Genomic DNA, 26914 nt, shown 5'->3' on the forward strand with positions numbered 1-26914 from the left:
GAGGGAAGGAGCTAGACTTATCAGATAGTACGTGAATATCACGCGATGATATACATGATCATTTCTTCCAGATTCAAACGCCAGTGGCAAGCCGTAAAAGCTCTCATCCGGTAGTCCAGTGATTCTATGATCGACCTTCAAACGTTTCATCAACGATGTCAGCTAGTCACGTAGTGAACCTGTCTACTTGGTCCCTAGGGAAACTATCTCTACATTTCCATCCGTTCGGGAAGCCAGGCCCAAATACATAAATTCTCGGGGGGAACCAACGTTCTTGAGATCCAAGCAATGGGATTTGTACGCGCTACCGAAAAGGCAAGCCGCAAGCGGTCTCCTAGGGGATTCTCCGTATGGCACAGGGGATTTGGTGGGTTTCGGCCTTGCAGTATGCGATTCCCCCGTTTATAGGATAGAGGTCAAGTTAACGGTCATCTCAACCTTTGAGCATGACAGTGAACACAAGGCTTGCCAGTGCGTCGGTGGATCCATAGCCTTCGATACTCAAGTCCAAAATGTGAGAATTTTCTCACCTTTCTTGAACTTTTGGAATGCCACATAGGAGGATGTATCACACTGTATTGCGTTCGCCCTTCCGAATCCATACCGTCCCTATCACCAGGACTTCATTTCTCCGGCATGGTTGAACGTCTGCCTTGCTGTTCCGGGTCGATCCCGGAGGATGGGTGAGCCTACCCTCGCTCCGGACCCACCAAAGGGGCGAGAGGTTGCACATGCTACGTAGAAGTGACTGGGCGGTGGAACCTGTGAAGAATGGATCATCCTTTGCAGTCTTCTTCTCTTCCACAACGATCGTAGCGGACTGCAACTGCTTCGCGGCGGCAGAATTTGGCGAGCTGGCTTTGGTTTGGGGGGTTTCATGGCGGTAGTGGCATCGCTGGATTTTATTGCATCCTTGGCCAGTCATGGATTCCCTAACAACTTTACCAGCTTGTGCTTTGTTATTATTACCGGATTGTGGCGGCACACCTGCGTTTGATCTTCGTCACTTCACGCGTACAAACATCTCTATTCTTGGTGAATCTCGTAAGCTACAAGTCTTAATCGATAATTACATCTGCACAGTGCCTGTTTTCTTCATGCCCCGGGATCTCTCGTTCTTCTTTGGGCCTACTTGCACGGTTCTTGGGCAAACTTGAGAGCCTTGGTGGCGCTGCTGAAAACTGAGAAGCCCTGGAGAAGAAAGAGAGTTGCTGAATCTAGGGTATCGAAATACGCTTTCACGGTATAAGTTGTGACTGTGTTGTAACTCCATATTGAATATATGATGATGTGCGCTTGCGGTTCCTCTTTTTCCTTCCATCCTTTCCCTTCCTCCTCGATGTCAAGTCTCTAATCCTTGCCTCGCCCTCACCCTCTAGATACATTCCCCCAGTCATTCACTCTCTAGTCTTGAATCTGTTGCTGCCAGATTTGTATCGACACTAGCACTCCACTTCATCGCGGTAAAACCACCCTGCGCTGGCACCTTGGCCGGCATCCAAACCACATCCCCCTCTTGATCCAGCATCTTCTTATAAAATACGCGACTGTTCCACGGACTCATCAGAAGCAGCTTGAATGCACACCCGTCTTCCTTTGTTCGCTCCACAACATCCACCAGCGCTTGTACCACTGTCGTAGCCTCTTCGCACACTGTGGGATTGTCTTCGTAGAAGCTGATAGCGTCGACAACGCAGAAGACCACGACATACCGCGGGAGTTGCGCGATGAGCAGGTCAAAGACATCGCATAGCTCGTTCACGTCGTCGTAGTTCAAATTTTGCATTCGTTGAACAGTGCGGAGATCAAAGTCGCGATAAGCGAGGAGGAGTTGTGCGAGCAGACTCCTCATCATGCCGTCTGGCCCAGAGTTTGGGTCGTCTTTCCGTAGGTGTTCGCCGCAGAAGAAGGCAAGGGGGAGGGTCATCCGAGATTCTGGCTGCGCGTTGGTGGGAGAAGGCGTGATGGAATCGACGAGCTTTGCGCAGATGAAGGACGTGGATTCCTGCCTTGCTGACCCTTTGTGGTTGGCGTTGATGAGCAAAATTGAAGAATCAGTGCTTGTGATCCACTTGTGTAGCTTATGGGAGCGCATGATTGCCACCACGCGGTCCTGTTCTTGCCTCGATGCTGTCCAGATAGTTTGAAGTTTGCCCTGTACATCCTGTTCAAGCACGGAATCTTCGTATTCGAGCCCAGTCAGGAGCTGCTGCCGAAAACGTCGACGCTCTGTAGGACGGGTCAGCTTGGATACCAATAACCGCACAGTGGAGCATACCTCGGAGCAGTCGGGATTCCGGCGCTACTTTGCGTACAGGAAGCATTGGCCCTCTCACTAAGTGAAATCAGCCGGGTTAAAGGGAGATCTAGAGCCGGGACTGACCGTCTTGTGTCCTGGAGTCCATCATATTGCTGCTGGAAAGAAAGTTCACGAGCGTCTCTTTCATAATAGTCTCTTTCATCTCCTTCATCATAGTTGCTGACACCTCGTTGAACCTGCTCGCCATCACTCCCATCATTTGCTGCGTATTCCCAGCTTCGGTCACGACAATATTGCCCAGCAGATTATTCTGCCGAGATGAGTCAATCTTGAAACGATCCAATTGTCCCGCAATGTCCAGGTAATTTTTCCGCGAATCTTTGTAATGAGACCCGACTGTCTGATTCGTGTGTACTATGGTCTCGTATGCGCAAAGTCTCGCACAATCATCGAAATTCTGAGCGTGGATTCTGATGGCTTTAATCAAATCGTTCGATTGCTGTTCGTAGGAGCTCTGCTTGAGAATGCTTTTGGAGAACTTCTCTGAGCATAGAGTTAGTCACGTCCCTATCTGATCTATACGCATAGCAGGTCTTACTTATAGCTTTCTCCTTGTACCAGTCAACAATGTGGCGTAGCGCACTTATCGTGGCGGAATAGAGAGCGGCGCTGCATTGATGAAGTTTTTTGGACTTTTTGAAGACGCCCAGTGCTCTATGTGTGCTCGCGAGTAAGATTGGAATCTCCGCTAAGGCTTCGCAGATACCGTTACGAAGGTCCTGCAAGCGCGCCGCAGCCTATTGACAGTCAGCAGATGTGGATTGAGGATTGTGCTGACACAAACACTGAATATAAGCTTTAGACCCCCACATAGTATAGAAAGGTACTGTGATTGAGTTGGTAGGAGGCCTGTCCATGCGTCAAACACTTGATTGTTGGCGCCAAAGCTACGAAGGCCTTTGCGAATCTTTCCCCAAAAGCCAGAGACATCGTTGTAGCGCTCGGATGCAGCGTTTACTTCCGCAAGGACATCCTCCCATGTATGCGTCGCATCGCTTATGATGTTCGTCATGTACTTTGAGTCCTTGGTTGTTTTCTCGTACGCTTCAATGGCCGCTTTGAAGAGTCGTTTTTCACTCGCAGCGTCTTTGTACAATTCTTCGCTTTACCGAGTCAGCCATGAAATGACATCTACCTCGAGATACAACGTACAGTGGAAGACCATCTTCATCATTGACGTCGTCCTTGTTTCCACTGACTTGGTCGATTCTGATTCCCTGATCCTGCTCGGCCAGCGAAGGCAACGTCGTCTCTTCGGTTGAACGTAGCTGTGGGGATATAGTAACTACTTCACCATGATCTCTCAGTGCTTTATAAGCAGGGTGGATATCTCGAGGCAACTGCTTCTGTATATAAGCACCAACAATGCCGTACAGCCGAGGTGGTGTAACGCCAGCAGGGTTCGTGGAAGTATCGTTTTCCATTGCAGATGCCATACGCAGGAGGTGAAATTTGTTGTTTCCAGCGGAGCGTTTTCGAAAGACTGAGGGCGTCCAAGAGTCAGAGTTTTGTCTTGCTCGTGGCCCTCATAAAACCCCACTTCTTGTATAGGTGCAGCAGCTTAAGTTGGGGGATTACAAAACGCCCTGCTTTCTTAGCCTACACATTAGCCATTTCAAAGGCCTCTGTTCATTGGCTCAAAGTCAACCAGACTATTCTTTTAGTCTGCATGCAGTGACCATGCTGCGCAGGGTCCAAAGTGTAAACCAATTTCCGCAGGAGGTGCGACGAGCTGAACATGGCACAACACAAGGAAAGATACTTAGACTTGAGAGTTAAGCAAATGAACATCAAAAGTTGATCTAAGCCCTGAAGAGATCTCAATCGCATGAAATCAAAACGATTCGAGTGTACGTTTATCCAATACTTCCCAAAGCTATCATGCATCTACTTGTGCTACCGTCCCTTTTTATTGAAGCGGGGTGCAACAGGTACCCAAGGAGGGCAAAATTTTCTCAATGCCAAGAACTCCAAAGGTACCTGCATACGATAATAGCATATCTTGTGGGGAACTTGGTATCCAATACATCCTTCTCTTCTGCTGACTAAACATACGACATTCTCGTTTTTATGCATCCTTCAGCGTACGACATACTGCACCACTATTATGGAATTCGTCATGCATCGCAGTGTTACATTCACACTCTGTATTCGACCCTGGCGTGGCTCCCATGAGACGCCGTCAGCACTCTTCCCTGCAAAGCTTCCCTGCGCTACCTGCATACTCGCCCATCGGGATCAAGTTTCTTAAAGCGTTCGAAGATGTTGCGGTAGTGAGGTTTTTACGTCTGCTAATCACGCCCCACCTGCTTGTTCCGCTGTTTCATGTTTCCCGCCGGCTTACGTGCTGGGATGGCAATGCCGTGGCACTTCGTCAGCCTCGTCAGCCTTATCTTTTGTTCATTAAGGGTGACCATCCTTTCACAGTCCTTGGAAGCATCCTGCCTTTCGATTGCGTGGCGTTACGAGGCTGAGAAAAGGTTGCAATGGTTGTCGCTCCCAAGAAACTGAACAGCCTGAGACTTTGAGGCCTTCTACCATGTCCCTTCCCTTCGGTGCCGACCCCAAAAACGGCCGAGATACACACGCCTCAGACTCAATGCCTAAGGATGGAGATATTCATGGCTCACATCACCATGAGCGTCCGGAGAATACAGACCCGCATTACAACGAATATGCAACAATTCTAAAAACACACCTGGGCATCGTTGAGAGCGAATTGAGCAGACTAAAGTCCACACAGATGTATACGCTCTCGCTAGCTTTTTCCCCCCTCCCTTTACCACCAATGAGGCTGCTGACATTTCATATCATTGCAGCTCCGAACTAGGCGAGGCCGAAAAATATCACACTGCTCGGGAATTCGAAGTGGGTGAGAAGGATATGCACGTGCAGGAAGCCAGGGCTCTCAGAGTCCATCCTTGGAAATGGCGAGAAGTCAAGAACAAATATGGGATCAATCCGAGCCTACCAGCTCTCATTGTTTCTTCAAATGGGCATGGCAGACCACGGCGAGGTTCAACCAAGCGAAGGAGCACGAGACACAATGACACGCCTGGTAGTGGCAATTCGATCCTGGAAGAAGACCCTCCATTTGAGAATGCATACCGTCTTGCCATCAACTCGAAGATTCTTCTCAACTTACTAAACGATTGCACTGGTATGGATTTTCCAGAAGACCGCAACGTCTGGCTGCGCCCATTCAAATACCTCGTTGCTTATGAGATGGAAATAAGACAGACTCTGCAGGACGTTGAAGTGATTTTCGATCAGTTCGAAGCAGGATCACGGCTGTCTGATCAGATAGACACTAGCCAGCCCAACAGCGAAGTCAGTATTCCAGGTGCAAAGCCCATGCGAGAGGGAGAAGAATTAATGGCAGGAGCTGCGGAATTAGCACCGCATGCTATGGATGCATCGAGAGCGAAAGTTGAAAGGGATCACCTCCGTTGTCTCGTGGAGTTTATGGATACGGATATGCAAGATATTTTCGATGTGAAGCGTCAGGTTGCCGACCAAACTCTCAAGGAGGTGGCCTTTGAGCATCTGTGGCTGCTTTACAGGCCAGGTGACTTAGTTTATTCAACGACGTCTCCAGAGGAAAGTAAGACTTGCCAAGCTTATCGCGTTCTTCATGTCACTGGTGGACGACCAATTCTTGACCCCGCCAACAAGTCGAAAATTTATGCAGTCCGAAATCGTAAGGACAGGGAGTCAGAGACCGAAGAAAACGTCTGCGACAACATCCGGGGCTCGTATTCATACGTGACGCCTTTCATTATTGACTGCTTTTCCGTTGACTTTGATGGTGACAGACTAGGACCAAAACCCATGAGAGTGGTTATTCCAGAATACAGTGGTAAACGGAAAGTGGACGCACTCGAAGTATGCCTGTCAATTTTTCATCTGCAATACAGAAAGTGTCGAAATGTGGAGTTCCCAGCCATGTTCCGAGTTCCCAGCCATGTTCCCAGCCATGTTCCCAGCCACTCTCCGCTATGACCTGTGCGCATGTCGGCTATATTACTCTATTTCTATGGGGTTAAAGACATCCCCCAGGAGAATTTGGAGATAGAATCAATCATCCTTCTACATCACCGTTGTTCACATTCCATCCTTTTTTAACAGGTTATGAGCCCGGAAGCGGGCAAGACAGTATCAAATACCCTTTGCACTTCCTAATAGGATATCAATCAATACTGATATACGGTGATCTTATATCTATAGATATACCTTTATGATATTATGATAGCCTATTTTTTTGGCTCGTAATCATCGACGAGAGGGCTGTCGTAATTTAATCTCACTATAAAAAATCGAGTATCCTGTCGTTGTGACTATGGAGTCTTACGGTGATAGCTATCAAGACGAGTATCCTAATTTTAAGTCCTTGAACGAGCAGCATAAGAAGGGTGCCAATCCTTCTTTAAGGAGGAGGTTCGCATGTTTATAATAATTGCACTCCGTATACTTAGTTTCATGAAGAAACGCACAATACTAGGAAATGCGGAATTTTTAAATCCGATAAATCCGACATAGCTGGCTACCACTATCATGGCTACCACTACCACTTATTCAAATGGCTACTGCATCTCCTACGTCAGGCCCACTAAGATCACTATCGTTCGCTTCACTGGAGGCTCCGTCGTAGTCTTTACTGTAGTATCTTCGCAGTAATATACCTAGTAAGGTGAAAGAGGTACGATTTTTACGCGTTGGTAGACCGATAAGGCCTAAAAAATAATGATTTGGGTTTCTCGATGTAGAAGCCTTGATAGCAAGAAAGAACCAGAGTTATTAATCCTTATTATACGGAGTTATCATAGAATTTTGGTGAGAAGTAGACATTTGAGTGTTGGATCGGACTCATCGGATTTAAGATTCCGCATTTCCTAGTATTGTGCGTTTCCTTATGAAACTAAGTAATCCCACCAGAAATTAGCCTTCGTTATCAAATCGTTTTTATTATTTGATATCTTTTATTAGAACGCTTTTACCGGTATTATTCGAAGATCCTCACATAAGCACTTCCCATTTTTTATACGAGAATTCGAATCTTAAAGATAATATCTAATTACTTTCGATATCGATAAGACTCTTAAGGATTCTAACAAAGAGTGATAGAGCCTCTATTTTACTCTGATCACTTTATCGTTACACAATAGCGATTCCGAGGTTAGCGAGAATATACTTAATTCCCCGAGTGATATCGAGCTATTTAATCTCTATACGAAGTTATCGCTCTCGCCTTTATCTATTTCTTTCGAAGCATCTTTAGACTTATCATTATCGTCTCCCTCGCCTTCTTCTAAAATAGAAGATAGCTATCAATTACGATTAGAAAGATTTATTAAAAATTCGCTTATTAATAATTAGAGAGCTGATACTCTTTCCCTTTTTTTTATAAGGTTTTTTAAGATTTAATAAGATTAGCGAGAAGTTAGAAGTTAAAGAAGTTTTATTAAATTATTTATAGACTATTTAGAGGGGAGTTTTAGACTATTTTAGGCTATTATAAGCTACTTATAGAGAAGTATCGAAATGTAGGGTTCCCAACCACGTTTAGAGTTCCCAGCCATATTCCCAGTCACCCTCTCCGCTATAACCTGTGCGCATATCGACTATATCACTCTATTTCTATGGGGTCAAAGACATCCCCCAGAAGATTTTAGAGATAGAATCAATCATCCTTCCACATCACCGTTGTTCACATTCCATCCTTTTTTGACAGAAAGGTCTACCAAACAATGGTCGAAAGAGGACGACGTTTCACGCAGCTTGCAAGTAGAGCTCATAAACGATACTCAGGTACGACGCTGCGAGAGAGCAGAGAACTCTGGGATTCGGACTACCACTACGGGGATTACACCATCCACGAGCAAGAGGTACTTGGGCCCTCCGTTACCCACTACACCTCTTTCATCTTAGTATTTTGCTACTAATGTGATACCGACTAGATCAACAGTGAGGTCATGATAGACCAAGCCGCTGCCGCGGCACATTATCGGAAAACTCTCCACAAGAGAATTAAAATCAATGGTGGAGTCATCAGCGTACAAACTCCAGCCGACTGGAGAGAAGTATTTGACCCTTTGCCCGCCAAGAGAGACGAACGTTCAATGACAGACGTGTTCGATGACTCCATCATTGATGTAGACCGTCGACGAGATTTCGGCGGATCCACCACGCTACTCAGGTACCGAAGCATTCTCGAACCCTCTCTCTTAGACGATTATGTTATGTTGCTTCCTTTTCGAGTCTACGGATATGCCATGCTGAATCGAAAGTGGCTCCCACTCAACATCGATTCAGTCTATGACATAACTCCGGATCAAGTGCGAATGACGGCCGCTGGGTACAAGGACTTGATACTGCCACGAGGCCATAGAAAGCTTCTTCAAGCCATTGTCAAGAACCAGGTCAGAGATCCGAAGCGGACAGCTGGTAGAGGAGAGAAGAATGGCGATGAGTTTCAAATGGATGTCGTCAAAGGAAAGGGCAAAGGCCTTATCATACTTCTTCACGGTGCTCCCGGAGTGGGAAAGACATCCACAGCCGAGTGCATGGCGGCTCAGCTCCAAAGACCACTGCTACCGATAACATGTGGTGATGTCAGCACAGATGTCAAAGAAGCCGAGGAAACGCTTCAGGAGTATTGCGCGCTGGCACACAGATGGAGATGTGTTCTACTTCTGGACGAAGCAGATGTTTTTCTGGCGAAAAGAGAGAAGGGTGACATCACAAGGAACGGTCTCGTCTCAGGTCAGCTTCAGTGTATGGGAACAATCAGTCTCGTACACATGCTAAGCTTCCCACAGTCTTCCTCCGAGTCCTCGAATATTTCTCCGGCGTCATCATCCTAACCACCAACCGCGTCGGTGAATTCGACGAAGCGTTCCGATCCCGTATCCACGTCAGCCTCTACTACCCCAAGCTGGATCAATCGGCCACTTTAAACATCTGGGAGCGCAACCTCTTGCGTCTCCGAGACTCCGGCCTCCAACTCGATTTCTCCGAAGATGAGATCCGCAAATTCGCGGAAGACCACTGGCTCGAGAACATAAAAAACCCGTCCCGCCACTGGAACGGTCGGCAGATCAAAAACGCTTTTCAGACGGCGTTGGCGCTTGCTAATTGGGACTTCTACGAGGAGAAACAAGGCCAGAACCTTGAAAGGCCGCTACTCAGTGCCCGACATTTCAATCGCGTAGCTCAGACGAGCGCGCATTTTGATGACTACATCAGCGATATCCACAACATATCGGAAGATACGTGGAGTGTTCTAGCGGCGCGGGACGAAATCCGGAAGGATACCCACCCAGCCATGATTATTGGGCGATCTGAGACTCAGGACTTCGACAATCGATCCGGAAGGGCGGCTCCCGCTCGGCGCGGTGCTGGCAATCGAGATACAAGGGCTGATGAGAGCAGGAAGGTTGAGGGTGGCAGTGATAAACTCAGGCAATTGGAACTTGAGCTGGAGATTGAGAAGCTGAAGCAAGCAAAAAGTAACGAGAAGGTGCAAGCGCAGGCTGAGGATGACGAAGATGAGGGGTGGTAAGATTGTGTCGCCTTCGCACAGCATTAGATGTCACTGTCGCGTAGCTGAGTAGCTGGTTCCAAGGCGAGGAAGTGAGAAGGTTAATACTTGCTCACTTACAGCTTTGAAGATTGTCATACGATACAGATGACGGGGGAATCAAGGTCTCCCACACAATGTGCCGAACTGCTGTAGTTTTGAGTATAGCGCGAGGTTGCGATCGTTCACGGTCTGGATTGGTGCCCACTGTCCCCCACAGCATGCTAGCACGAATTGGTCGTCATCGGCGCAGGGTACGACACCGGTCAAAGGTAATGGATTGGTCACTGATTCTATGGAGTGGTGTTTCTACGTAGAAATAGAAGCAAAAGCCTGTGGCATAAGGACGCTAGTAACTTGACACACATTAATGAACCAATCATATGGCCATTTAGGTATTGCCATTTGTCCGTGCACATGACACACCTCAAATAGACATCAAAGATGCCGCTACCCTGTGGCACATTAGCCTGAAGTACCTCCAAATCACATATGGTCTTTCTTACTCTAGTAACGCTCGTTACTGACCTGTAGATGTTCAAGAGTCTATCTGTGAAGAGCTTCGGTCATCTCAGCGCAGAGGTCTTATCCTTACACGTCTCCCTCAAAGCCTCCGAAGGAACAGTATATCCCAAGCTGTTGGCCAGCTCAAATTCGACGGCTTCAAAGGGACTGGCTGCTAAGAGAGAACTGGGGGTCTTATCATCTCAGCCAAGACGATTGACAGCCAAGCAGCTCATTACGGAGCTGTCTGGTAGATCCTTCGCAAGGAGCTAGGCGAGAAAGATGTCTCGCTTGCAGCTTTCAAGGCCGATCGTAGATTCACGCGCTTGTAGTCCGCGCATGCGATGGAGACTGGAGAATCCGAAGGAGGCTATGGGGAGAGCGACTCAAACGTGAGAGAAGAGAGCGATGAACAGAATCATACTTGCGCGGAAGTTGAGAATGACCCAAGGAATGATGAATGAGATAGGCTAGATAGTGAGACAGTGATAAGATAGAGTAATCAAGAGTATACTGGAGAGAGTAACGAACACGGAAATCATGCTGAACCACCGTCCGCCCCCAAAACTCGCAATACGACTTCGCGAAACACGGCAATGAATAGTTTCCAGCACCCCCAAGAAGAAAGCACGGATCAATTCCTCCATGCTTCCAACTCGGACTCATCCCCTCTTTCCACAAGGTGTTTGGCCTGCCTTTCCCCTCTTCATCAAGTTCTTCCATCTCCGAGGACCTTTCCATCCAATCCGCCTCCAGACCCTCCCATCTCCAACTCTCCAGCGACCAAGCCAGCTACCCAGTTCTCACACATCTGCCGCGTCACCTCCCCATTCTCGCTCCAGAAACGCAGAACCCGCCCGTTGCAAAAAGTGCGCAGCCATCGGCCGCGGGTACACTCCTCAAAACCCAACATTCGTGTAGGTCGCGTTTCTGCTGTTGTACCCGCAGCGCGAATGCGCGACGGAAGCCCTACGGGAGTGCTGAGTTGTGTAGGGTCTGGTGCCGCATCACCTTTGTCAGACAGCTCAGGCGTTATCGAAGGGCGTAAAAGCCGGTAGGACAATCCGAAGCTCAGGCAGCGAAGATAGGAAAATCATTTCGTTTCCGGAGCTTTTCGAGAGGGTGGTGGGGATGTTGAGCATGAAGTTACGAATAACGCGCGCGAACATACATCCTTGTCTTTGGGTCTCTTTCAGCTCTGGAGTTTGGATATACATAGTCCCAGATTGGGAACGGGAAGTGTCTTTGATCGATTAGGATCCTCGGTCACTTGTTCATGAGCTATCGCTGAGAAAGCGAACTAGAGCCGCTCATTGGAGAAGTCACTGGGTCAAGACGAGCTTCTTCATAACAACAGACTAGTTTAATCCAATCGTGAAATCTCGCACGCTGATGGGACAAGGCCTCCTTTGTTTCGGACCCCTCTGCCCCAGAACCCTTTGCGAAGCAAAATACCGCATTTGGCGCAAGTAATTCAAGGAACTCCCGTGATTCCTGCTCGGATAGCTCATACTTTCGCCATTGTTCGGTGTACTCCACGTCTTTGCTACGGAGCCGAAAATGAAACGTCGCACATCTCGAATACAAGAGAGCGCCTCTGGCGATAAACATCTCCTGGATACGAGAGAATTGGGGCTGATGACTCAGATATGACTCTATTATTGACAGAGCGGACATCTGCGTGTCAAATTTGAACGAGCTCACCTTCTCATTCAGAGAGATGCCAAATACTTCCAGCCATGGATACTCGCGACAATCCAGGGAAAGGTCAAAAATGGTGTGAATGTCTGCCCCATGTTCAACAAAAGCAGCAATCATTTCCGTGAAGTTGCTCAGCCAATCGGAAAGAGGATCTGTCTTTCGAGTCATATAGGGCAGAGCGCATTGCAATGTGTATTCATAAAATCCGTTCAGGAAATTTCCCCATATCGTGTTCGTAAGGAGTCTTGTGTTCGGGTTGCCTCCTCTCCTTAGAAGATCAGCCACAAGCCCCGATTGGCTGCAAATCCTGGGGCGGTCTTTGCAAGACAACGTAGAGCAGTACAATAAGTAGTTTGCTGTTTCTAGGTCAAGACGCTTCGCTCGACAGTCAAGTGTTTGCTGCACATAGTGATAGAGACCCCATGAGGCCGCGTAGCCAAGGAAGTCATATGGAAGAAGATGCGATGGTCCCGCCGGCGCGTCAATCGATTCACGGCGGGCCATAGGATCGCTCCTTGCGGAGTAAAACGAGTCCCTCGAGCTTGATCGAGAACTCATCCTCGTACTCAAATACGACCTGTCCTGTTCTCGAGCTTGCATTTCCAGGAATCTATCCCAACGCGTACACCAGTGAGAGTTTGGACGCCAGTCCGGATGGCCTTGATCTAAAACTGACATGGTACGATCGATGAGCTCACACAGTTCGATTTGCGCCATTCCAGTTCTATTCTCGGTAAAGACTAGATCTAGCATGAATTCCGCTACTTTACTTGGGCCGCGCCGTTGATATTCTGGAAATAGACACAATGTCCCAAGCAGAGTCTTCAGATACAAGAGTTGGGGATCGAATTCCGGCAACAAATTGGCCTCCAAAAATGCCTTCCCTTGCCCGACTTTCATGAAGTCAACCGCCGTGCGATGGATAAGTTTGACAGTGTCGTACGACTCCAGGTTGAAAGCCTCGGCACTTATGTCACTGGAGCCATAGTCTGAGTGTGAATCGTTGTTGTCGGGCTCCGGACTTGGCTGCCGAGATACTTGTCCATGGTCAGACTCGTCCGTGGTCTCGCTTTTAGAGTCGGAAGCTGACGCTTCATCTTCTGAGTCGGCATCAAGCAGCTGAGTGTCTGTATCACTAGCCTCGCTTTCGGTACCCGGAGTTCGGTGCTCACGGACCTCAAGAAGCCCAGTGCACGTTGTCGTAATTCTCTTCCGGGTCCATTGACACAGCAAAACCAATTCACTTTTCGAGATGTTAGCAGGAGTCAAGAGAATATTGTCTAGGTCCTTGTAAGACGCAAGCGCATGCTCCAAAAGTGTCCATCCTGGGGAGTTTAGAGCCATCTGGAGGAATCGTGATGCCTCTTGTCGATAGGGTTTATCAATTTGAAGCAACATGCGGAGATAAATACCTTCAACTTCACTTGGCAGACGTGCGAGTCTTTCCCGCAGCTGTTCTGGGCTATCCTCGTTTCTGAGGCCGCGAATCTGATCCTTAACAGCCAACGAGACCCATAGGAAGACTCCCTCCGCTCTGGTCACTAATTCCTTCTTCAACTCATTCATCCCGTATTCGTTCTCTGATGTCATTGACTTTAGTTGCCGTACACCTTGAAATTTATCCGTCACGTATCGCTGAATGTCTTTGTACGTTAAGTCCTGCAATCTAAGCTTGGCTGAAGGACCAAAAGCATCCTCGAATACTTTGTATGGTCGACTTGACGAGCAGACTTTGACGCCAGTGCTCGACACAATATCTTGAACAACCGCGATCAATTCATCTTCGTCTTCATCGAACTCGTCTAGTCCATCTATGAAGAAACACAAGCAACACGAATTCTGTAGCTTGTCTATTACCTCTAGGAGCATCCTTTGAAGTCGACGTCTCGTCCAAGCCCCGATTGAACCGTGTTCGCGGGAAATGCTTCTATTGAGCTCAGTTCGTAGTCCGATATCAAATGATAGAACATTCATTTCAGGGAACTCATATAAGATCTGCCAAAGGAGCGAGCGCAGCAAACCCTCGACACTCTTTTGCATCTTTTCCCCACCACTCCAGAAGAAGAACTTGGGCGTGAAGATGTCTTTCGTTCCGGCCCAGGTTGTCAATGCGTCTATTGTTCGCTCATCCTGACAGAGAAAACTCATCAAAGTCGACTTCCCGGAACCAGCTTTGCCGCTAATCCAATAGATACCCTCACCACTCTTAAGCCAAGCAATGAAGTTGTCCCAGGGACGCACAGCCTGGCCAGATCTGTCAAATATCCACTGAAAAGTCTCGCTGTGGACTTCGGCAATGGTTTCTTCTCGGCTAAGAATTTCGGCGAACCATAAACTGTCAAGAAGTCGCGTCCGGTATTCCTCTTCCGCTAGACGTCTCTCATGCTCTTGAAGCTTGTTGTGAACATGTTCCCTAGTCTTCTCATTGTCCGTTTGGATAAGGGCCCTGAGCTCTTCGAAATCTACTGGCCGTTGAGAGAAACTCTGGATGAGCTTCTGGATTTTCTCGTCCAAATTTCGAAACTCTTTGTTGTGCTGCAGAGAGGCCAAGTCGACACGCTGTCTGTTCACGTACGGATCAGCACACGTAAGCTTCAAGTGACATACGCTGCTTTTTGGACCATCAGATTCAACGAACCTTAGATTGATCAGGATCTGTGTGTCTAGCGTATTTCGGTAGCCGTCAAGCCGCTTCTGAATCTCCTGGATCTCGCCTTTTTCCCAAAGAAGTTTGACGGTCTTCATGATAGCCTGCCGCTTTTCATGCGGCCCCTTAGTCTTCACTGAGCGAAGTTTCCCAATCAGCTGGTCAGCCGTTATGGAGCACTCCTTGGCTAGCTCCAAGATGCTCTGGTCGTCGAGTTTGTGGATGCTGTCGGCACTTTGATGTGGACCCGGAAGATCAAGGCCAGCTCGAACATCAACAAGATGTCTAGTCATACTTTCGAGTTCTCGATACTCAGACGAAAAGCCTTCTCTGTAGATTTCTTTGCATTTTACCAAGGTCTTGGTGCTGAAGTCGACGACCTGGATTACCCCGCAGGCAAGGCTGAAAGCTGTGAGGGGGTCCATTGCGAATGCTGTGGGAAGATAGTCCCGGTCTCTTAGGCTTCTTAGCCGGATGAAGAAGAAAAGGTGCGGAGATGACAAGAAAAAGGAGAAAAGGAGATGCTAAAGCTACGGAAATTCTGTTGTGGGACACAGCTTGTAAAAATGGATGGAGCCCATTGCTGACCACCACCCTAGTCCGAATTTGGTCAGACTGGAAAGCACCTTCCTCTTACGGCTAGGCGAGCATAGATCGACGTTCCTCCTGAGAATACATTTAGAAATCAACTCGCTACCTCCCAGTCAAGCAGGCTTTCTGCCCTGGTTAACAATACCTTACCGGAGGCAATGCAATTTTACACAATACGTATTACAGATTCCGAAGGCGAGTTCTATACGCGGGCCGCAGCCGGGTCCCCTACCTTACGGAAATTACCTTATCTTTCCCTGTACGCTTAGCCGCCCTAGCTGAAATTACAGTGGGGCAATGATGCGTATGGTCGTACTACATATGTAAAGTATTCTTCTCCGTTAATTCAACTTAGCATCTTCCTCGCTGTCGTAACCTTACAAGCATTCTATTCCGTCGTTCCATCACTTGTTTCTCAGCTTGCACCTTTAGCTCTGCCCAAGTCGATAAAAAATGCCTAGCAAAGGCATCACAGTATACAGCTACATCTCCGTGGAAGGCTACGAAGTCGAATTCACCGCCCCCAAGACTTCTGTCCGAAACACAGCCGCGGACAATTTTACTGCCAAAGATCTCGAAGTCGAATCATCCAAGATCGAAGGCATCCGTCATTATACCGGCCGCTTCGAGTGGAAAGCCTTCGATCCCCACGGCAACATTGTCGGCAGCAGGTACAATGACATCAATAGCCTGACTGGCAATCTGGAGGGTGGGAGCATGACTTCTACCGTATGCGCCCTCTTTCACAGACATGCATAAAACGAAGTACTTGCTGACGAGAGATAGGCAGAGTTCGCCCCAATCGTCACGGACGCCGTGGTCATAACCTTCGGCTTCTACGACGCCGGCCACGGCGAAGCTGGTCTCACTAATCACGACCAATGCTACGTAACTATCTGTTCAACCAGCAACAAAGCATGGATGGGTGCCGTAGCTCCGCCGGGCTCACCCCAGGCCCAACACCCATTCTCCCGCTTCGTACTCGCAGCACCGCACGATAACGGTATGAACAGTATGCAACAAGCCGACGCAGTGCTCTCTTCGGTCAATAGTGACATGGTAGCCGACCTGCGCAAGATTGTGCCCGGACTGCACCACTTTCCCCACATCCCCGACGAGGCACTCGTGCATATGCTGCCAAACATTGTGTACGGCGTGTCCATTACGCAAAAGAAGCAGGTTCCTGTGATGCTTACCCTCGGAGCAAGGTACTTCGAATTCCGTCCCGCGGAGCTTCTACCCGCGTTCCAGAAAGTATCCAAACTAGCCAACAAGTTCTACTTCCAGCATGCGTGCATCCCCGGGCTCGCATTTGACGAATTCCTCGACGATCAGGTCCAATTCCTGGATGCAAACCCCACGGAGATAGTCACGCTCCATATCCGCTACGACAACATCATCAAAGAGTGTAAAAAGCCCACCGAAGAAGAAATCCACCAGGCCCTCGACTCCGCATGCGCCAGAGCCCAGAATGCCAAACTGACCTGGGGCCACCGGGAATGCTTCAGCAAGCCAATTGACACCCTCCGCTCGACCGGCCAACGCCTCATCGTCGTAATCATGGCTGAGAAATACGACTCCTGGACCGCTTCAGCCTACGCCACCTTGAAAGCGGATCCCATACTCGGGCGCTTCGAGTCCATGAACACGGCCGGTCAAGAATCGACCGACATAACCGTGTTGCAATGCCAAGCGACATCGCAGAGTATCAAAGAGGTCTTAATTTACAGCGTCGTGAGCGCGAACGCGGCATCGAGTTGTCTCACCAGCACGAAAGGAGCGTTGGACATGCAGACGCTGCCATGGATCCGGGCGAACGCGCTGAATAGGTTGCAGGCGGAGAAGACGATTGTGATTATGAACGATTTCATTGACGGGGCAACGACGGATACGAGTATTGAGTTGTCGAGAAGGAGGTTGGGCGTTGACAGTCTACGGGATGTAAGTTCATCGGATGGTCAGGCTGCAGCGAGTCGAGATGAACAGGGGCAGGAAGCCTTAGTCCGGCCATTCCAGGAGGCTTCAGTTGAAGACAAAGCGATACAAGAGAGGCCGATTGAAGACTCGGCTCCGATGCCTGGCAGGTTTGACTGAGTCGACACACTCGTGCTGGATACCACAATGTCGAATTTGGATAGCTGTCCTCATGCCCTTTCATCAACGAAACTTACTTTTTCACATGCCCTTGTCACATACTTAGTCAATCTGAACAAGATTTTGGCAACTTGCAAGATTCCCAGCGCTGCCACTCACATAAGCCAATCCCACAATCTGAAATAGTCTTCGAACATTCAATAACAGACTAACAGACATGTAAAGTCGAAACCATAATCTAGAGAAATCCCGCTACAACCCCAACCCAACACCCTTTCGCAAAGTCAAGCTACGTACAGTATAGCCCTCCGAGGCAAGCGCTACCAAACCCTATGACCCTTCTTATCATACCGCACAAGTGGCAAGTCATCCATCGTGAAATATTTCCTCCCGGGGGCCGGAGCCTCGGTCCCAGCATCCCGGCCCGCCGGATGTCTCCTCTTGCCTCGAGTCGCACTCACCGGAAGCTTGGGTGGGGCCATGGAAGAAGCGGGCTTGCTGGGTGGTCCCATGGAGGTCGGTGGTGTGCTGGGCGGTGCCGTAGAAGGAGATGGTACGCTAGGCTGTCCGACCGAAGACGAGGGTCTGTGGACCTCAACGGCGTCCTTGCTGTTGTCCTCGGCGTCGCTGTCGCTGTCGGTGTTATATTCCGGCACGAGGTTAGTTACGGTTTTCCCGGTCGAAGAGGTCGCGGGGTGGTTGGATCGGACGTGGCTAGTGCGGTCGTCGGTCGAAGGGGCAGAGTGAATCTGTTGGCTTTGAAGAATAGCATTCTTCTCCTTGCCCCTCCCCACCGTCTCAGCCTCCTTACCTGTCTCCGCACCCTGACTGGGCCTCCGATCAAGCAAGGCGTTATCCTGGGGCACGTACATGGTCTTACCCAACTGCGTATGTCTCTGCGCAATCTCTCTGCCCTCTGTCTCGATACTCTCAAAGGCTTTCGCTTTCCCTTTCAAACACTCCGCATCCACCAATCTTTCCAACATTGCTTTAACCCAGAACAGGCTTCTAGATTTCCGATTCTCCGGCACAGTAGTGGAAGGACTAGAAGAAAGCAGTGTGTCGTCCAGCTCCTTTAGGTTTTTGACTTCAGCGATCACCAGCCAACCGAGCATATTTTCCTGGTCTCGGAGTCTGCCTTGATGTGCTTCGAAGCGGCAACGATTACCTCTACCGTGGCCAAGTCGCCAGAGCAACAGGTACTCTTGTTCCTCCGAAGCACCTTCTTTCTTCGCGGGGTAGACTATGAAGGACCATCTATAATCTTCTTCATTAACATCTGTGTTGGAGTAGATTCCGATGAAGAGAAGCGGAATGCCGACGAACGGTGAGTCGGGATTGGCGGTAGTCCTTGCATCAAAGGTTGGCGTTGTATTTCTTTGGCAAGAAACAAGAATAGGACCGGGCTCGGTCTACTCACCTATCTTTAGACATGTTGACTGTTTTGGAGGGTGGGAAAGAGGTGAGCGATGATGAGCCCTTTTATGTAGCACACCGACTACCCATTTTGTATTCGTGTCACATCGGACAGCTCTTCGCTTCAATTTGAGCCGCAAGGGAACATTGTACTCACCCGAATGCCATCGTGACCCAGAGGCCTATCAGAATCATGTTCACAGTCTGATAATGAAATCCCTTTTCGCCTTCCCGCAGCTTCAGGCGGTCACGCAAGCCCGAAGCCGAGTTGGCGGCAGCCAGCAATTGCACACGGACATGTCTGAGATTACTGTTCTTATCGTCGAAGCTCAATCTACGAAAAGTCTTTTCGCGCGAAGTAGCGTGCTCGGAAAGACGAGCTGCGCGAGAACCAACAGAGTCAGTACATCAATTGAACATCCGAGTTGTCACTTCCATGGAATGCTGACCGAGCTGCACTGCAGACAAATTCCTCTTATACAGACATACTTGACTTATCGAGAGGCAGAATCGTCTTTTCAATCTTGACGAGGGAGTAGCAACAATCCTTCGTATCTTCAAAGCCCAGGATGATGTTGGCGGATCTAAGATCTGGGGTTATACTGTCAGCGCTTTTTTTAACAGATGCAACTCGCCATCCCTTGACCGTGTGTAATACGTGGCACTCCATACGAAGAAACTTGAGACGTTATAGGATAGGCTTCAAGCAAGCCTTGACGGTGATTGGCGAAAAGCCTTCTGGGCCAAGACGTCGGCCTATTAGCCCATTACTTCTCTTTATGGTTCGAACGCCAAGAGTAAGTTTTCTCCAAAGGTTCCATGAATGAGAAAGTACTGTATCGATCTAGTATAAGGTGGACCTCTACAGTTCCACTGCATTCGAGATACGCTGAGATATGGCAAGCTCTGTTTCAGCGGTTTTGCAGTCACCCGTAAAACAAGTGAAGACTTCAAAAGCCACACAGCGCTCTGATTGCCATAGTAATCTGGGGAAAAATGGCTCGGTACACCATCAAGTCACCAGCTTTTGAACATCCTTAGCTAGCTAGAAGGTGGAGCCAGTACCGTAGCCAAGCTTGGAAAGACGCTCATATCCGTTAATTTGTCTCTTCAATGTGGGCTGAACAGACCTTTCTCGAATCATTGCCAGGGTTTCCTTCTTCGTCCAGAAGATCTTCAAGGCTTTAGACGACGAACGCCTTGCTTGGCATAGTCGAGCACCCGTCCCGGAGCAGAAATAGTCAGCGTGCGATCACGAAGCTTATGCCTTAGAGATTCGGAGTGCTTCTAGTTGGAGTGTCTCTCCTGCGAGAGAGAGGCTGACCGCGTAATACTGCCTATCCAAGGTATCCGGGTGCTTGAGGCTGCTTTCAACAAGGGCGAACGAGTGATTCCCGGACCGGCCGCCAGACATGCATGGTCGTAGATGCTGCGGTCTGGAAGGCAGACGCCACTCCTTTAGTATGTTTAAAGGTTCCAGTACTGTCTTTCCTTTGCCCTTCGGAGTATGGAGATTATCAGACCGCACAGGAAAGACGACGAGGAAGCCGCCGTTTTTGCTCATGGACTTTCAGCTCCTTACTCACTTGTTCCTCCAGTTCAGAATCCCAACCTCAGAAAGCAGATATTATCGCTTAAACTGCACCAGAGGCTATGGCTTGAGTATTAGTTGTGGTGGGAGAAAGTGACTTTTCTCGGCACCACGCACGGTCAGATTGTGCGCCAAGGCTTCCGCTCACGTGCCTTGTGGCGTTAGCCACAACTTGACTCCCCAAACCTTCATTCCTTTCACTCTCTAATACGAACCTTTTTCAAATCGAGCGGCTGTAGACCAAGTAGGTCTTCCAGATCTGTGAAGTCAGACTACGCTTTTGCCATTGCTCCGACGCCTCTCGTGGGCTTGAAGCCTCGAAATATCTCCACGAAATCCTTACTTGATCGAGCAAGCTTGAATCCAAAGTGTAAGACTAATGCAGGTATCTATTAGGAACAGGGCCTCATCTTATTGTATTTCGGGCCTATCCAACTACGGCGGAACCCCGTCGCCAGTCCCAGTCCCAGAGAACTCCCCACGTCCGATTGTGACTAGGATTGGATTTCTAGTACTATGTGGAATCACTTTGACGAGAATAGATAGAAGACAGCGGAAAGAAAAATACCAACGCCAATGAAAATTCCATTGAGAAGCCCGAGGAGAATTTTTCATTCGCTGAGGATGTCTCATGAAAAATACCATCATCGTGCAAGAACAAAGCACATTCGGGGGTTTACAATACCACAATAATCGAGCTATGAAGGTACATTTGAGCCGTAAAATAATATGTAAACCTTCAATCATACTACACAGAGAGAGAAAACGAGCAGGAAGCCATCAAGCCTTGTCTCATTTAAGTTTTTCCTCAAGGCACGGGGCGTCCATTGCAGCTGCAGCTCGGCTTGGACACTCCTCTATTACCTAACGCATCTCGTTCCATGCTTTACGGTTTTTTCTCGTTTCCTTGGCTTGCAGAAAGACAGATTCTAGACTCCAAGCCTTCGTCGCGGTATGCTCTTCCATGTGGCCCTCACGCGGAGTTTGTCATGTCTGCTAATGCATGGCAAGATAGCACATGGCATGTTTCATCTATCAACGCCGTGGCAACTCTCCCGCCGCAAAAGTCGCCAAGCCTTCTCTTCTATCGAAACTGCTCAGTATTCGGAATTCCTGATTGGTGCCTAGACCGCGCCAGCTTTCCATCGGAGAGCCCCGTATGACTTCGTCTCTTTCTATAAGAAGGGCATCCAAGTCCCCAACAATCCGCTTTTCATCATCACAAGTCACCAGGAGATTAAGAACCAATACCCTCATTCTACTATAGAAAGACCCTGAATATCTTCGGCATTTATCTCAAATACCACAATCTCTTAGAAGAACACTCCTTTACTTTCAAATCTCCTAACATGCGTTCTACAATCATCCTATCATCTCTCGCCAGCCTCGCTGCCGCCGCACCTGCTGCAGCGCCAACTCCAGCACCCAGCAGCTCGTCTTGCGCGTCGCAGACAGCACAACCAGGAGGCTACGGTCCCAAGTCGACTAACCCTGACACAGCCGAAGCCTTCCTTGCCAACCAAGTCTATTCCGTACGTGTATTTCCACCTTTTAATGACTTGCGCTTGACTAATAGCTATTCAGAATGCCGCTTCAAGCGCCGTCACACCACCCGGCTACGCACAATCCTTCGTGAACCTCCAAGCCGCGACAACCACCAGCAACTACCTCACATACTATGACCTCCAAAGTTACGACCCGTCCGTCTGCAAGGCCAAATGCGACGCAGTACCCGGATGCACGGCATTCAACCTCTACTTCGAGCGAGATCCCAGCGTTCTCCCCGACGCATCCGCATGCCCGAACCCATCCAGCTTCACAAATGTCAAATGCAGTCTCTGGGGCACCGCCCTCACACCCGCCACAGCTACCAACTCGGGCCAATACCGCGCCTCATTCCACGTCGTGATCGCCGGATCGAACGGCTACAACAGACTCCCGCCCGCACAACCCGGATTCGACGGCCCAACCCCCTTGACCGGCGCCATCATCGCCCCCGACGGCTCCACCTACATCGGCGTGCGCTTCCAAGCCGGCAGCACTCTGAACACGACGTTCTGCGCCTCCGAATGCGCCGCCACGACCGCCAACGACCGCTCTACCCCAAAGGCCGACGGGACCTATATGCCATGCAACTTCTTCAATGCCTGGGTCGGGGCTCTCGGGGGCGTCGTTGACGGCACGCATTGCGCTGAGTACACCCAGCCGTGGGGCAAGCCGTATGACACCAACTACGGACAGATGCGAGGCAACCAGGTCTACAGTGTGACACAGAGCTATGGGTACTCGTTGAACCCCCAAGACTCTGGGAAAGTGAGCGCGACGAATGCGTAGGGGACGAGGCTGTATTGATGAGAAATACTGAGAAGAGAGACCTCCAGAAAGATTGTAAATGGAAACATTCCGAGTAGTTTTTGCTGGAGTTCTGCAGTCGGTTTTGGCATTCATACTTTGGCACATCGCGTACGTAGAGCGTGGGCGTCATTGATCAAGGTCTTTGCTAGGGTATGTACACTATGAAAGAGCAGTGATGTTTGTCCAGTTTCATAGATGTCATTCAAACCAACTCGTCTAGTTTCAAGTCTCACAATCGACGTTGTTTGCTTGCCGTTCACCATGTTCCGGACCTCATATGCGTGCCGACCTTTCGCTACAACAGTATTTGTTCCACGCACTTACCTCGTTCTACGTTATGATCGGAACACTGTACGCAATCTTTTTCGTACCAGCCATAGCTAGCAAGTCATGTGCGTGGCATATCTTCGCGCGATCTATTTCGAAATCTTCCACGCATTTCTATGCTTGCCAACAATTCTGATAGACGAATCCTATTTTGACACGCAAGGGAAGATAAGTGCAAAACGACGCCAGAAATGACCCGGTGAGACTGCCGATCTTGCTGACAACTCACCACGAGAGAATGATAGACCCGATAGACCTCTCCAAAGCCATCGGAATTGTATTTTCCCAACACGAATTCGAGGAAACTAGGCAAGATAACGCACCGACCAATGGCGAGAACGGCAGAGGTTCTGTGGGTGCAGACTTTATATCCCACTGGAGCTCCTCATCTTCATTGGGATACTGTCGGGCCAAATCGGAGACGGTCTTCATCATAACTGAACCAGTGCTCCGAGGACCTGGGCCAGACACGCTAGTGCAGAAACTTCATGGGATTTACACTCGTCCTATACGGTCGATGGGCTGACGAGGAGATGAGGCGATCAAAAATATGACGAAACATAGCCTCCTTCAAGGCTTGTTCTGCTCTTCTTTTCAGATTTAACTCTCGGATTCCCAGCATACGGTTAGTATACCCTGGACTTGCCTCTGCAACCGGTATTCGAGCTTCTCTATCATCAGAGATCCTCCATCTTCTAGCAGTCTTACAGCACACTCCCTTTACCTGACCCATACACCTTGCGGGTAGACTCTCGCATCTCTGTGGATTCCGCAAGCCTTGCAGCCATAAACATAGCAAGTCTCCTTGGTGTTTCAGACCAGATCTGTATCCGGGCAATCAACGATATGGATAAGAAGATGTCAGGAATATCGAAACCTGACACGGATATTCCAAAATTGTCTGGAGAATCAAAACATACGGAGGCCCTTGCTATCGCTCCAGAAACAGTACAATTGGTCTGGAATTACAGCAAGATGTCAGTAACGGAAATACCAGACCACTGGATGGATGTGGTAAGTCTTCGAAATTAGATAAGACACCTCTAGCAGGCTGCAGATAGCTGACGGTCTCCTTGCAGCTCAAAAAGCACCAAACAATTGGCGCTAATCCCAGCCTTTGGCTGGCATGGTTTGCCGATTGCACCATCATCCAGAGCCCCGTCTACAAGAAAATGAAGGCTCGAATGCTGAAAGGAGAGAAGCTATTGGAGCTGGGTTGTGGTTTCGGGCAAAATATGCGCAAACTTTGTGTCAAAGGCGTAGCAGCTGAAGACCTCTTCGGGTTTTACACGGATAGGATCCTCATAGAGGCTGGATACGATCTTTTTGTGGATCGAAGCACGCAGATGACTTTCTTCACTGGAGACATCGTAGCCGGGACATTCGAATTCGAGCGCTTTCACGACAAATTCAACATCGTCTTCGCAAGCATGTTCTTTCACCTTTTCGATTGGACTGAGCAGGTTGCTATAGCGAAGCAAGTCGTCAACTTCCTGCGAAAGCAACCGGGGTCGATGATTTTCGGGCAACAAATTGGTCACATCAAGCCTGGGTTGTACCAAGTGGGAAGAGAATCCGCAGGCTATGCGCACAACACTGCCACCCTACAGCAAATGTGGGACTTTGTTGGCAGCGAGACCAAATCGACTTGGCATGTGCAAGGTATTATGGAGGTCAATGAAAACATCGCTGCCCTCACCCAGGATGATAACACGCGTTGCCTGCGATTCTGGATCCGCAGGTTATGGAAATAGGATAGCAGAATGCTTGGAGGCTTGCTTTTCTGTCCCTTACAGAAATAGGTTGGTCTGAAGATAGCAAGGAGCTCTATGAATCAGTGTAGAGACCCTCTTTTTGACAGGAGTCTATCGAACCATCCTCTCTTGTCTACGGCATTTTCTTCATAATATTCAATCACTCCTAGAAGCAGGATCCTTCGATCTTGGAGTAGCCTCATTGCAGCGGAGATATCCATTCGCTTAAGTTTCTAAAAGATTGCGAAGCATGTAAGTCGACAGAAGAATTCATGTCGAGGAACAGAACTCAGTGGATGGAAGGGTTTGAGCCTCGCGACTGTTGAAGTTGGATGTGATGCCTCCATTAGGCGAAGAGTAAGAGAATTTCGGCGCCTAAAGGACAACCCAAGAAGGTGCCGCAACTAACTTACTTTATACGGTATAGTCCGTTACTAAACAGTAACTTATACTAGTTGAAGGTATGGTCAGACGTTTGTGCATACATAAAGCGAGCATAACATGTCGGCCAGCCGCTAGTAGCCCTACAGCCTTGGCATCCTTGTTTCAACTGCTTATTATATTATACCTCAGAAGACTCTGATGAGCATTGCTATATAGATCCATGGCTAAGCGCCTAGGTGACAATACGATCAGTACGGCCCGTATCTTGGCTACTTGTCTAGAGAAGGTCTCCACAGCTAAAAGTGCCCTGACCCGGTGACAAACATGCCCACTCCAACAGCACCTCCGATTCACAAGACGCTTAGTGCCTGCGACGAGTGCCGTAGGCTATTCTCTGTCATTTGAAGGACCTGTGGCTTACGCTATTTGTTATGCAGGTACGCGAAAGCTAAAGTGTTCGGGGGAAGCTGCAGGATGCTCGCGCTGCAAATCGGAAAGCACCACCTGCCACTACTCGCAGAAGAAGACTATGGGAAGACCGCGGAAACGGCGGCATGAAGAGGCAGGAGGTACAGACAGGGAAGAGAACATGGGAGCTTCAGAGGGTTTAGATGTTGGTGCAGCAGATGTGGGACCCCGAGACTCGCATCTTGCAACCTTCTCTGGAAACGATCCGGGATTGGGGACAGACGGCTTCCACTTCTCTGGAAACAGCCTTGAAGAGGAAGATACGTTCCCCTTTGGACCCGGGAACGGATCAATTTTTCCAGATACAGACTGCTTCAGCTTTGACCTTCCTGAAGGCCCGGCGTCCAATCTTGAGCAAGGCCTTCCTGATTGGGACCCTTCGCAGGATCTAGGCCAACCTTTCTCTACGCTTGCCGATACTCCCCTACGGTTGCAAACTCCACCTAATGTCCCAGGCAAGGTAGACAGCAACAGTTGTAGCACTGGGAATGCCGTAATAGGCTGTTCTTGCTTGTCCAGCCTCTACTCGATGCTAGCAAAGTTCCAGTCGCTACCAGAAACATCATTCCCATATTCGATGGGAGCATTGAGAAGCGCAGCAAGCCTCGGCCGCAGCATTGTTGCATGTCATAATTGTTTGCAGGCATACAACACCGCATTGCAGAATACCATGCTGCTTGGGGCCCTCTTACAGTTGCTGATCATCGAGTACGCCAAGCTTCTCAAGCACATTGAGGAGAGGTCTAAGCAAGCCGAGAAGATAGCGTTTCGTTTCGGCGATCCATCGTCGCCATTTGATAGCCGGCACACGGGCCGCCCCGACTGCCCCATGGCCATTAACATTGATCTCAGTGGCGATGAGTGGCGTACACTGGCCAGAAAGGCTGTAGCACAGGAGGTCAACAACTCTCAAGGTTCCCATGGCTTGTTTGGTTTGGTCCAGGAAATGAGAGACAGACAAGTCTCATGGCATGAGCGATTTTCGAAAGGCCAACATACAGCGTTTCATTGCGCTGACCACCAGCAAAGCGCCGAGACCTCCGATAATTTATGCGTGCAGATTATGTCCATTGACAACCTCAAGAGATCTCTCGAGACTCTTGGACTTTGAGTGCTTGTTCATTAACAAATTGCCTGCACGCTATACGTCTTCAGACAAGCCGCAATTCAAGTTGTTGAGCAG

The 26914-nt window shown here is 49.1% G+C and overlaps 9 protein-coding genes across 9 annotated transcripts; 6 read left to right on the forward strand and 3 right to left on the reverse strand.

The window, feature by feature from the left end:
- Positions 1-1393: 1393 nt before the first annotated feature.
- On the reverse strand, positions 1394-3744 carry HO133_005634 (uncharacterized protein; the record flags this gene model as incomplete). Its single annotated transcript, XM_037296542.1, has 5 exons — positions 1394-2229; positions 2384-2803; positions 2859-3057; positions 3105-3423; positions 3473-3744. 5 exons carry the CDS (start codon positions 3742-3744, stop codon positions 1394-1396), a joined length of 2046 nt encoding a protein of 681 aa, XP_037147723.1.
- A 1115-nt stretch (positions 3745-4859) lies between these two features.
- HO133_005635 (uncharacterized protein) lies at positions 4860-6502 on the forward strand (the record flags this gene model as incomplete). The annotated part of the gene is made up of 3 exons (XM_037296543.1): positions 4860-5065; positions 5140-6205; positions 6449-6502. The coding sequence occupies 3 exons, from the start codon at positions 4860-4862 to the stop codon at positions 6500-6502; spliced, it is 1326 nt and encodes a 441-aa protein (XP_037147724.1).
- Positions 6503-8067: 1565 nt separating this feature from the next.
- HO133_005636 (uncharacterized protein) lies at positions 8068-9881 on the forward strand (the record flags this gene model as incomplete). Its single annotated transcript, XM_037296544.1, has 3 exons — positions 8068-8205; positions 8278-9082; positions 9139-9881. 3 exons carry the CDS (start codon positions 8068-8070, stop codon positions 9879-9881), a joined length of 1686 nt encoding a protein of 561 aa, XP_037147725.1.
- Positions 9882-11684: 1803 nt separating this feature from the next.
- HO133_005637 (uncharacterized protein) lies at positions 11685-15176 on the reverse strand (the record flags this gene model as incomplete). Its single annotated transcript, XM_037296545.1, has 2 exons — positions 11685-14667; positions 14743-15176. The coding sequence occupies 2 exons, from the start codon at positions 15174-15176 to the stop codon at positions 11685-11687; spliced, it is 3417 nt and encodes a 1138-aa protein (XP_037147726.1).
- A 619-nt stretch (positions 15177-15795) lies between these two features.
- Positions 15796-17436, forward strand: HO133_005638 (uncharacterized protein; the record flags this gene model as incomplete). The annotated part of the gene is made up of 2 exons (XM_037296546.1): positions 15796-16071; positions 16129-17436. The coding sequence occupies 2 exons, from the start codon at positions 15796-15798 to the stop codon at positions 17434-17436; spliced, it is 1584 nt and encodes a 527-aa protein (XP_037147727.1).
- A 320-nt stretch (positions 17437-17756) lies between these two features.
- Positions 17757-18870, reverse strand: HO133_005639 (uncharacterized protein; the record flags this gene model as incomplete). The annotated part of the gene is made up of 2 exons (XM_037296547.1): positions 17757-18813; positions 18857-18870. 2 exons carry the CDS (start codon positions 18868-18870, stop codon positions 17757-17759), a joined length of 1071 nt encoding a protein of 356 aa, XP_037147728.1.
- Positions 18871-21792: 2922 nt separating this feature from the next.
- On the forward strand, positions 21793-22777 carry HO133_005640 (uncharacterized protein; the record flags this gene model as incomplete). The annotated part of the gene is made up of 2 exons (XM_037296548.1): positions 21793-21975; positions 22028-22777. 2 exons carry the CDS (start codon positions 21793-21795, stop codon positions 22775-22777), a joined length of 933 nt encoding a protein of 310 aa, XP_037147729.1.
- A 1194-nt stretch (positions 22778-23971) lies between these two features.
- On the forward strand, positions 23972-24879 carry HO133_005641 (uncharacterized protein; the record flags this gene model as incomplete). The annotated part of the gene is made up of 2 exons (XM_037296549.1): positions 23972-24139; positions 24280-24879. 2 exons carry the CDS (start codon positions 23972-23974, stop codon positions 24877-24879), a joined length of 768 nt encoding a protein of 255 aa, XP_037147730.1.
- Positions 24880-25587: 708 nt separating this feature from the next.
- HO133_005642 (uncharacterized protein) lies at positions 25588-26842 on the forward strand (the record flags this gene model as incomplete). Its single annotated transcript, XM_037296550.1, has 2 exons — positions 25588-25645; positions 25701-26842. 2 exons carry the CDS (start codon positions 25588-25590, stop codon positions 26840-26842), a joined length of 1200 nt encoding a protein of 399 aa, XP_037147731.1.
- Positions 26843-26914: the final 72 nt, after the last annotated feature.

Source organism: Letharia lupina, assembly GCF_014066315.1.
Source record: "Letharia lupina isolate WasteWater1 chromosome Unknown contig_22, whole genome shotgun sequence".
In the NCBI taxonomy this organism is placed as follows: Eukaryota; Fungi; Ascomycota; class Lecanoromycetes; order Lecanorales; family Parmeliaceae; genus Letharia; species Letharia lupina.